Consider the following 11,653-nt stretch of genomic DNA (forward strand, 5'->3'; position numbering starts at 1 on the left):
TTTTATTTTTTGCCTTTGTAACAAGGGCACTGAGCTACCTTCCAGCATGGCTGAAAGATTAGGAAAGATGGACACCTTGGAAATTCAAGAACACAAAATTTGGAAGCACTCTGGCAAGTCACCATTCCTTTGGTTCTCAAAATACACAGAGTGAGTTGGCTAATGTCACTTATTCTTTCCTTCAACAAATATGCATCAAGTACCCTCTATGTGCCAGGCACTGAACCAGGTCCTTAGTAGAGAGCAAGGAACATAAAATCCACAGTTCTGACCTCTTGGAGAGTTCTCTAGGGCAGTGGTTCTCGACGGGGCATGATTTCGCCCGCTGGGGGATATCTGGCAATAACTGAAGACATTTCTGGGTGTCATATAGTGCTGGGGGTGCCGCGGCATCTAGTGGGAGGAGGCCAGGGATGCTAACAACTGACAGTGCATAGGACAGTCCCCCCCAACAAAAGATGTCAATATTTTGCTAAGTGGCACTCTTAGTGGCCTAACCAGGGCCACATCCACTCACACGACGGTGGGTGAGGGAAAATCAGGAAGCTGGAAGAGCACCATAGGAGGGAGACATCACCCACTACCACCTACGCTCAGACCTGAAAGATGAGGGGGAGTTATCCGGGCAGGAAGTGGGGCTGCAGGAGCAGAACAGAACCTTCCAGAAGAGGGGAAAGCGTGTGGCTGAGCGTGCGGGGCAGAGGAGGTGGGGCAAACAAGGACACCCTTCAGAAGGACTGTCCCATCACTCTGGGAGAAGGACCATATTAATGATACCAGGAGGCATAACTCGGTGTTGAGCACCGGTTTGGGGTCAGATCTGAATTTAAATCCCATCCTACTAGCTGTGCAGCCTTGGACAAGACACAGACTCAGTTTCTAAATCCAGTTTTAGAAAATAAAGCGTGTTGGGGGGGTAATATCGATCTCAGGTGGGGCTGTTAGCATTAAAGGAGAAAAGGCACATAAATGCCTTGGCCCGCGGCCACCAAGAACAGATACTGTTCTGATTTGTGTTTTCAAAGGTCACTCTGGGCCCAGTGTGCAAAATAAAATGGGGAAGGACAACCAGAATCACTCCTCTCTGGGAACACAAAAGCAAACAAAAACAAAATACTGAAGATTTTACAGAACAAAAACTAGCTTGAGCAAAGCACAGCTTCCAAGGAGCTTTAAAGTCCTTGATGACAACCCTGTGTAGCCTTAAGTAACAACAACAACACGAACAGCTTCCAGGCCATCGAAATTGTGCCTTTTGGAGGTACAGTTGTCCTAGAAAAGTGGAACATACACAGGTTTCCCCGGCTATCCGAACGTAGAGCGTTCCTGGGGAACCTTTTCTAAGCAGAAATCCAGGCGCAGAGTGAAGAATTGCCGTGAATTTATATGGAAAATTTTTGAGCATTCCCAGACCCCAAAATAACCTCCTTTAGCCTTGTCTGATACCTTCGGATATCAGACATCCTGCTTACGGATGCACAAAATAAATCGAGGTAAGCACAGACGCGCAGGGACCCAGTTCAGACCTCTGCCAGCTGGACGCCGAGATGTCGGGTGAGGCTCCTGGGGCTGCCGCCGCCGGCCCAGGGCGCACAGCCTCGGTACCCGCTCGCTGCAAGACACATACTCAACGCTATTTTCGCTTTTCACCTTTTTCCGGCAAAAGCGAAAATCCTCTTAGGATTTCTTTCAGTTCGTGAAAACGGGCTAACATAGGTCTTTCGTCAAAGCAAAGGGACCTTACACGACCTTTCGAATAGCTGGGGCATTCCCGTGCACCCGCCCATCCTAATCAGCCTGAGAAATGACCGCAGCGGAAACCTCAGGAAGATCTTTACTGTGGCCCCTGGTTGGTGGTGATGATGATGAACTTGCACCCTTACCAGGATACAGCCACAGAACTTTGAGTCCCACACACAGCAAGGCTCCACCATACGAGCCGCTAAGTGATTCGCCTTGATCCGATTTTCTACAAACCTTCTTCCTCAACATCCGCTCACTGTCAGAGAAAGGTTTTCAGTCCGACACCCTGGCACCTCTCCCTGCGGGCGACTCTTGGAGAGAAGTTAGAATCCTTCCACATCAGTGGTCCTTCAATGGGAACAATGTAGTGTCTTAAATCCATTCCTGGGGAACTAAGTGTCCTTAACCAGAATTCAGCCCTTTCTAAAGCTGGATACTGTGAGAGAAGGACAACTAAGATCTACGAGATGACTGTTTTATAGTCGGAAGCGGGACGTGGACTCTCTTACTGTGCTCTGCTTTCAGAAACGAACTAACTCGGTACACAGGTGTGCCCGACAGGCGTCGAGAATGAGAGAAAGAAAAAAAAAACACAGACCAACCCACGAAAAGAGTGCAAGACCACTTTTGGATATCCAAGTCCCAACCCACCGCCCATACCGACCATGTGGTCTGGTCTTAAGTTCCAGCTCCGGAGGACGGTCCTCTCGCAAGAAGGCGGGTACGGCTTCCCCCAAGGCGGAAAATCCAAATCACAGAAACGAGTGACCAGCCTTGATCTGCACGTACTAAGTTGCTTTTATTAATCCAGAACGGCATGCTACAGATATTGTACAGCATGAACATTTATTCATTACAAAAATGGCTTCCAAACCATTAAAAATGAAATTGGAATAAGAGCATAAAACGGAACAGTAACATCACAACTGTTAGGAAACATTCAAAGTATTCACAAAAAATGTTATAGTTAGCATTTTAATAAACCAGAGAAAAATTGGAGACAGTTTTACAATCGCTTCATGTCAACTACAATGGCACTGAATGAACAGGTTTCAGCTTTATACAGCATTTTGCAACATCAACATGCCTAGGTTTTTTTTTTTTTATTTGTAAAGTGTGCCACCTCCTTGTATGTCATACATGTACATAAAAGCGGCAGCTGGTTTTTCCTTTAAGAGTAATCTAATATACAGAATTTTTGGCCCCTAAGGGTTTATACCTCTTCATTTAAAATGCTTTCTGGACAATCTGCTACCAAACACATCTTGTTATAGGTGACATTAAAACTACATACAAATCTACCTATGTAACATCACAGCAAAACATGATGAACAAAAATTACAGCATCAAAAAGAGGGAGAAAGCTAAAGTCACTGAGAATTTTGGCACATAAAGTTTTGCACACAGTCAGGCCGTGTCCTAAGGGTACAGAGCTGCCGACTCTGAGTTCGGAGGGGAAACAGGGTGGTTCCCGCTGCTGCTTACACGGCGTCGCTAAAATTCCCTCGCTAATTTTCAAGTCTTGGTTTACATAATGGCTTTTAAAGCAACTTTTGTTAATGCTACTGATCCTTTAATGCAACTAGTAATGTCCGTTTGGCAGCATCTGGGTTTCATACAGCCAAAAAAAAAAAAAAAAAAGTCAAAAAGAGAAACAAAAAAATATATATACACATTTTATATATAAACTTAAAAACCTTGTACAAATGAGTTGTTATATATAAGATGCTTATGCTAAGGGAAAAAAACTTTATACAGTTTCAAGAAAAAGGAAAACATATCTTAAAAGGGACAACGTACAGGTTCGACGAGCAATCTCTAAAGCAATAAATACTACTGGTCCAACAGCGTTGTGATTCCATTAATTGTTGAGTAGAACCCCCCCCCAAAAGAACAACACCATGGAACAAGGTATATTAACACATTTAACCCTTTGTTTCTGTACATTTAAACAATAACAAGTAACATCACAATTAAAGTTGTCTCACACAGAGAAAAAAAAAAGGACTATGGCACGGCATTCATTGTGCCCTTATGGTTTAAAAACCAGATGTAAAATGATTGGTTCGCAAGCTCGTATTTAATACAAATAATACAGAACCAACTCCTTCTGGAGGGCTGCTTCAAAATTGCTTCTTTTTTTTTTTCCTTTTTGTTTTTTAATCAGTCTTTTAAAACTAAGCTATCCGAACTACATAACAGTTATGTATATATATATATTTTTTAAACGCTACAAAGACTTTAAACAGCTGTTGATAAAAATTTTGGTAGAATCATGAGGTTCTTCTCTCATCTACATATTTAAAAGGAGAAATTGAAATAAGAATGGGTCAAATATTGACCAATGAACTCCATAAACATCAACTAATGTAGCCACGTGGCACAAAATTAAAAGAGTACAAAACAAAACCTTTCCAAGGGGGTGGGGGTGGGGGTGGGGGTGGGTACAAAGAAAAGCGAAAAAAACGCAACACTACGCAAACCAACGGGCGGGGGGGTGGGGGAGCTGCTAACGAAGCTAAAGCTATTCTAAAGACTTGGTCACGAGGGACAGCGGCTGGGGCTGGGTCCCGGCCAGAGAGCTGTGGGAATGTAAGGAAGATGTTGACGGCTGTGCAAGAGAGGACGAGGACATGACGGGCGGCTGCAAAGCGGCGGGAGGCAGGTCCAGGGCCCCGTTGGGACAGAGGGCGGGGGCCTTGCCGGGGGCGGCCTCGGCAAGCAGGAGGGCGGGCGGCGGAGGCATCATGGACAGGTGGGCCAGGGGGTCGGGCTTCAGGGTCAGCGAGAGAGGCTGGGTCTGCTCAGTCTGTGACTTGGCGTCTTGGGGGGGGGAGCCTAGCAGGTTGGGGGAGGGAGGAGGCGAGTCTAGTAAGCTTCCATCTGAAGAGGGTGGACTGAGGCAGCTGCCTTCACCTTGTATGTAGCGAACGCACTTTTTTTTTCTCCTAGAAACAGGGGGAGAGAGTCATCTGTGAATAAAGGGCAGAGATGCCGAGGGAGAGAGTGACCTACTGCTCAGGGGCGCGCTCAAGTCCCCTCTGTCCCCAGAGCCCGCACGCCCCGTGGCCAGGGGGCCGCGCTCACTTGGCGCCCCCCCCGCCCCCCCCTTAAGCCTGCCGGGCCGAAGAGCTGCGTGGGAGTCGAGGCCCAGCCCCCTACCTACCTGCACCCCCCCCCCGCCCCCGCTACACGCCCGTGACCCCAGCCCAGCCCCGGTACCAGGGAGCGGACTGCGGGAGGCAGCGCCTGTTTGCTGCAAAGTGGCTGCGTCCACGCGGAGATCAACTGCGAAGTGTGTTATTTCTCTTTCGGCTTAGACGCGTCTAATCACGTCTCCCCTGCATTCCCGCCGCTAGCAGCCTACTCCCCGTGGCGTGTGTGTGTGTGTGTGTGTGTGTGTGTGTGTGTGTGTGTAAGAGAAAGGGAGCTCCTTCCCCAGGCGCCGCCTGTCCGTGTGGAACCCTCAACATGCTGACTGTTGAGCCCACCCACAGAGCCGAAGGCAGCGCTAGCAAGGGGCTTAGAGGTCTTCACACCCACACCGCCGCCACCACGGCCACCACCACGGCCACCACCACGGCCACCACGGCCACCCCGGCCACCACCACCACCGTTAACGCCGCCGCCGCCAGGCTGCCGGCGCCCAGAGAGCTTTCGGGCTTTGTCTGTTAAGAACCACACCAAATCAAGAGAGGTCAGAATCAGGTGAGAAGGGGAGGGGGGCAAGGGGGGGAAACAAAACTAAAACAAAAGAAATTAAAAAACAAAACAAAAACAAAAAATAAAACGAAAACAAAAACAAAAAAACCACCAAAAACAGGTAGAAGAGGATAAACAAAGGTGGGGGAGGGGGAAGAATAAGAAAAACAGAAAATGATCCAAAGGAACAAGAATAACTGGTTGTATGGCCTGCAGGTTGTGGATTAAATTATGATTCAAACTTGATTTTTTTTTTTTTTTTTTTTTTAAAGATTTGGGGTCTTCCCCTCCCCCACCCCAGAGTGAGAAGGCTGGAAGGAGAGACAGCGAGGATGGGATGGAGGGGCACCCTGTCTTGGTCACTCTGCCGAGGCCGTGAATGGAGGGCGCAGCGTGTCACAAGGAAGTGACGACAAAGAAGAAGTGCTGGGGGGAGGGGGGGCGGGGATCACAGCACGGAACTGGTGGGGTTGGGTTATGGTGATTAGTGTTTAAGCCGGAAGGACTAAGTCTGCCCTGCACCCAAACCAGAATCTCCCCTCTACATTTCCTGTTTACCTAAGAAATAGGAATGAGAATTTCAGAGACTCTCTTGCTCATCATCAAAGGTTGGGGAAATCGATTCAAGAAATTGAGCATGTGACCTCAAAGCTTCTCCTACTATTAATCCCAGTCCAATGGGAAGGATATTTAGTAGGAAAGGTGATCCTGGGAATCAACCCGACTCATGCAGTAAAAATCACGCAAACACAGGGAGTGTGCTGACCTAAGGAGCCCTTGAATACAGGTAAAACCATGGCTGATAGGACTGTCTAAAAACAAGTGTGTAAGTGCCGGCCGGCTTCCCATCCCTGGAAAGCAGTTTAAGATGCTGCCTGGGGTCAGATGTCACTGGCCTTTGAAAGGAAGGAGGTGTAATGAGTTCCTCCTTGGGTCTGTGCCCCAGAGGTGTCTGCTCATGCCCCTCCGTGCGTGGGGTGTGGACTCAGCAAGATGGCAGGAGGGCGGGTAGGAGGAAACATGCTTGGCCTTCCCTGCCTCCCAGAGGCTGAGACCTACCGGGTGGAGGCCTCAGGGTCTACCCGACTACCCTCTGGGTGGAAAGGAACTCTAGGGGTGCAAGGACAGCCCCCCTCACCTTCAATTTGGAAAGGTTCCTTTTCTCCTCTGGGATAGATTGAAACAGACTGTGGGTTCTGCTCCCATCCCAGAAACCAAGATACATAATTAAGCCTCTCAGAGTTTTAAACCACCTTAGCCTGCAGATCAAAACATGCTTAAAAAACTAAGATGTCCATGCATTTTAAAAAATGGGAGAAGGGAGGGGTGGGGATGGGGGCGGGGCATAAGCAAAAGTGAGAGAGCGACAAGGACAAAGGAGAGAGGGAGGAGGGGAGAGAAAAGGAGAAACAGGAAAACGGGAGTGACGTCAAGCAGCATTCCATGCTATATTAGGGCAGAGTAAAAAGATGGGAAAGCAACTTGGTGGGCTCAAAACAGAATCTTGTTAAAATGTCCTCAAATGTCAAATAAAATTAGAAACCCTGTGTAGTGAGCAAGGAGTCCTGATTGGCTAGGAGCGCGCGTCTGCTGCTCCCCTCACCCGCCCGCCCTCCTGATGACACGGAGGTTTCCACTGCGAGGGGATGAGTGGAAGCCTTCTGAACACTGGACATGAAGACTATGAAGGACAGCGAGACATTCCTTCTAACAGGTGGCTGAGCAAAAGGCAGCTGGAACACATACTTCTGACGGGCTGGAAAATGCCTCATTTTGAAACTGCTTTTCTTTCTTTTTCTTTTTTTTTTTTTAAGGCACATTTTGTCCTATTGATTTAGCATCAAGCCAGATCCTGGCAAAGAGGAAAAGTTGAGGAAAAAAGGGGCAAAACCCATCTGCTTACCCTCCCCCACCCAGGCTCCATCTCCAACCAAGGGGCGGCCCCTGAAAATTCCACTTTTAGCTTCTCATGGGTTTATTCTGAAAGGAAAACTAAGGGTTCTTCCTGATCCTGTTTTGGAATTACACCCTTCAGTGAGCTAAAACGCATCTGCTGATGCTTTCAGGGTCTGAGAAACACCCCCCGAAGAAGCAAAATGGCCACCAGGAACATTCTAATGGTGTCAAGGTGGGAAGGACGCTGAAGAATGATGAGGGACACCAGCCCGCCATGCTGACAGCTGGCCCCTCCGAGCTGTGCTTTTGAAAATCGTGTTTATGAAGCAGCTACCAAGATTTTGGTTTTTGCTTTTGTTTTTTGTAAAAATGTCATGAAACTTCTGGCCTCTGAGGCAGATCCCATACCCTGGCTTTAAACAAGGTGCAGGCTGTGTCTGAGAAGGGGATGTCCGTCCCGGTCAACGTTAGGAATGGTAACTTTCAGGAAAAAAAAAAAAAAATGTCAAGTCTAACTTGAAGCAAATGCTTCCAAAACAAAAAAAAAGGGGGGTGTTCATAAACCACCACTCACCGCCCCCCCCCCAAATAAAATAGACACAAATCCGGCAACACACCATATTGCGAGGTGGCCACAATGGTCTCAGCCATACATTTCTAGAGATCGTGAGAAACCCGCTCAGGAGTGAGCCCTGCGATTAGCGAAATCCTTCCCCATGGTATTCTGCAGCTAATCATCTTCCTCCTCAGCATGGAGGAGATTCTGCCACAAACTCACTGCCTAGACCTGTCCTCCCTGGGTAGGCCTACTTAAATCCCTAACATTCTTCATCTACCTCCTCATGAAACTCTTTTCTGTGGCACAGAGAAGACCCTGGGATTGTGCCGAAAGGATATTTGTCACCTCCGTGAACACGGCCATCTCACAGAATGAATGACTGACTGGAGGATCTCTCTCCAGGCCTGGAACCCTCACTCAATGGGCAGAGAGGGTTGTCTGTGGAGTTCTCCCTCAATAAAGATGCTCAGGCCCTCTCTCCCCTCAACGTCTGGCCAACTTGAGGCACTTGGCCAATCCCTCATAAGGCACCAGGGGGAGGGTAAGAGACACAGGAGACTCGTGGGCATGCACGTGATGGGATGGACATCTGATCTAATGTCTAAACACGGAACACACGGCAAAGGCATGAAGGAGAGGGACACGTGACAGGGAGGCACTACAACAGGGAGGTGTGTTTGGGGGTGTTGAGATACCTACCATCATAATATTCCAAATTCAAAGACTGCTTGTATCAGAACAAAGAAACAACAAATTTAACCAAAGGTGGTCATTAAAGGAAAGGAAATGAGACAGGAACGAGTCGGTATCCCTCCACCAAGAAGGAAGTACCTACGGCTTCCCTGAAATTACAGGTTGGATGGAAACCTGCAGGTGGAACGCGGGTGTTCAATTTGGACTCTTCTAGTTCATTTTGGAAGCAATGCTCTCTCGCTCGCTCGCTCTCTCTCTAAACATATGCAATATATATGTGTAATTCCGCAGGCTAGCAACACTGCAGTACAGGACTGCATGACTCATTGCTTGTAGCCCTTCAGCTGGTGCATGCCGTTCAATGCCACGCTTCTTTTCAGCACTGTAAAACAATGTCAGCTAACCGGGCTCCTCTGTCCAGAGACATGTGGTTTATCAACATAAAAGAAAAACAGAACAGAACAGAACCAAAAAACGCCTGCCCCGGAGCCCTTCTCCAAGTGTCTTGACTCTCAAGTACGTGGGAATGGCCCTTGCTGCCAAGCTTTTAGCTCATTCAAACCTTTGGAAACGGTGCTTCTGTCTAGGCTCAGCATATATGCCACAGACCGGGCCCGTTCCAGGATGCTGGCTTGCAAAGTGAAAGGGTAAGTGCCCGTCCTGGTCTGTTAAGGGTGTGGTCTCAGTCCTACCACCGGGGATCTGGATAGGTCACTCGTAAGAGCAAGGGGGAAAGAGAGAAAGAGAAAGTGGGGAGAGGATACGGCATAAAATTAGCAAGGAAATTTTGAAGAATGAGGATCATTAGTCATTGATGCCGGTAGGGAAGTAGATGGGAAGGAGGTCAAAATACATCGACACACTGAGGTAGCAGAAGGACAGAGTGCTTTGATTTTCCCAAAGGCCTCACAGTGGTCATATACCTGCACGGTTTGCACCATAAAGTCTGTCGGTCAAGCCCGAACAGTGCCCGACACTTCTTTGGAGTATTTGCATCTGTTAGCATAAGGTAAACACAAAAAATACAACACAATGGTGGGTCATGCTCAGTTGGATGTGAAATCTCAGCTACTGCTGACTTGTCTTCTCTATGACCTTGGCTCTATATGATTGTCTTCCCTCACCAAGGACATGAAAGGAAAAGACTTCTATGAGGCAAAAGAAAAAATAAATAAATAAAACACGCACCAAAAAAACAAAACAAAACAAAAAAAACAACAACCAGAAACCAAAAAACAACAAGGAAAAATAAATTAAAAAATAGAAGAGAGAAGGAGGGGAAAAGGTGACGTTGTTGTTTGCTTCTACCTAGGCCAGGATTACGATGGATGTCACTGAGCCCCATCCTGGGTGGTCATGAGGAAGGGGGTTGGCAGGCAACGTTCCCTGGGAGGGGGCGCGCTGGGGTTGGCTGTCGCTGACCCGAGGAGGCACAAAGGATGCTGTTTTACAGTGGCATTTTGGCTAGCAGCAGCGGGGAGAACAAGCACATCCCTCACAGAGCAGTGTCCCGCGCCCTCATGTCTCCTAAGATCCACACACAGAGCTACAAAGCAACAGGCCAGAGAAGGGGGGGAAAAGGATCGAATAGACCAGCTGCAGACCAGCACAGCGAATCTGGGAAATCTATACACACCTGCAAGGGCCGCACCAGTTATTCTGTTGATCAAGGCCAAAGCGCGCTCGGCATTTCTTAGGAGCGCTCAGGTCTGAATGAGTTCAAGAGAGAAGCGAGCAGAGGAGGAGGACGTGGGAGAGAGAGAGGGAGAGAGAGAGGGGGGAAGGGGGGGGAGAGAAAGATACAAATAAGAAAAAAATAAAAGTAAAAAAGGGAATAAATCAATGACCTGGTTACTAATTACAAAATATTGACTTTCGATTTTTAACTTTCTTTAATTAAAAAAAAAAAAAGGTAAAAATCACATTCTTATTCAACTGGTGAAATTAGCTGTTGCAAATAAAGCTGCAGTATCCCTTCTTTAAGGACTGTCTCTCCGATTAGTTTTGAGCGGATAAAGGGAAGTCAGATACTGAAAAAACTAAATTTTAAATAGTATTTTTCTTCTTTTGGTTCTGCTTTTCTTTTTTTTTTTTTTTCTAGCTCTCTCAATTTGTTTTTCTTAAAGAAGAAAATAAAGCGAAGGAGGGAATTAAGTTTGTAACATGCTTTTTTCTTCTCAGAGTACAACAGTTTAAAAAAGGAAAAAAAAAACTACAAATAAAAACAGAACAAAATGAAACAAAACAGAAAGAAATAAAGAAAGAAAAGGGGGTTGTGGTATTGGGATATTGCAGCTTTTGAAATGTTTTTCTTTTCTTTTTTTTTTAACCGATTTTCATGACTACTAACAGAAGAACAGATGAAGGTGAACAGGCGGTGTGAATGAGCTGGTCAGGGTTAGTCAGAAGCTCATAGCAGCTTTTAAGCAGGTACAGTCAGTAAAATGCTAGTGGATTTGCAAATTAGGAGCAGGAAAGCAAAAGGAAGAAAAAAACTAAAATAAAAAAAAAAGCGAAGGAGAAAATAATCATACTGCGGATACATGCTTGCGTGAGAAAACTTAGTGGGTGCAACGGAAAATGCCATTAGATTAAGGAGGTTTATTACTGAATTCCTTCCATTTTGGTTGGTTTTTGCTTCTTTTTTTTTTTTTAACCAGTCTCTTTTAAAGAAATACTGCATATTCAATTTGCACAGTTAGTTCAACACTAAGTCACTGTCATCACTGCTTAAACAACTGTTATGGGAAAAATAAATAAATAAACAAAGCGAAAGTTAAATTAAATTAAAAAAAATAATAAAACAACAAAAGCAACTGAAAAAAAAAATCTACCGAAACATACGAAACCGTGTAGATGGTCATTTTAAAGGATGTTCAAATGTCATACGTGTTTAATGTTAATAAAACTATAATGGCAAGAAAAATTAAAAAAACAGTTTATCGACTATTTTAATGACTCAAAATGACATTAGCACCTGTAATCGGAGGAAGTGAAAGGCAAGGATTTAGGAAACATTCGCTGTGTTCTGAAAAAAAAGAACAAATTATACAAAGCCTT

At 46.2% G+C, this 11,653-nt stretch overlaps 1 protein-coding gene across 35 annotated transcripts in view; it reads right to left on the minus strand.

Annotated features, from left to right (window-relative positions):
* Positions 1 to 2,523: 2,523 nt before the first annotated feature.
* Positions 2,524 to 11,653, minus strand: part of TCF7L2 (transcription factor 7 like 2) — a 190,580-nt gene continuing 181,450 nt past the window's right edge. For 12 of the 35 annotated variants that reach the window (XM_081823494.1, XM_081823493.1, XM_081823491.1 and 9 more), the window contains 3 exons: positions 11,571 to 11,621; positions 10,230 to 10,302; positions 2,524 to 4,691 (listed from right to left, as the gene is read on the minus strand). In XM_081823494.1, coding sequence (XP_081679620.1) covers positions 4,268 to 4,691; positions 10,230 to 10,302; positions 11,571 to 11,621 — 548 coding nt within the window. In that variant the 3' untranslated portion in view covers positions 2,524 to 4,267. Of the gene's footprint in view, positions 4,692 to 9,515; positions 9,590 to 10,225; positions 10,303 to 11,570; positions 11,622 to 11,653 lie in introns of those variants that run through there. The other 23 variants (XM_081823517.1, XM_081823523.1, XM_081823520.1 and 20 more) reach the window with 9 other exon arrangements.

This window comes from Leptonychotes weddellii, chromosome 6 (assembly GCF_054177405.1).
Source record: "Leptonychotes weddellii isolate Sample4059 chromosome 6, ASM5417740v2, whole genome shotgun sequence".
Taxonomy (NCBI): domain Eukaryota; kingdom Metazoa; phylum Chordata; class Mammalia; order Carnivora; family Phocidae; genus Leptonychotes; species Leptonychotes weddellii.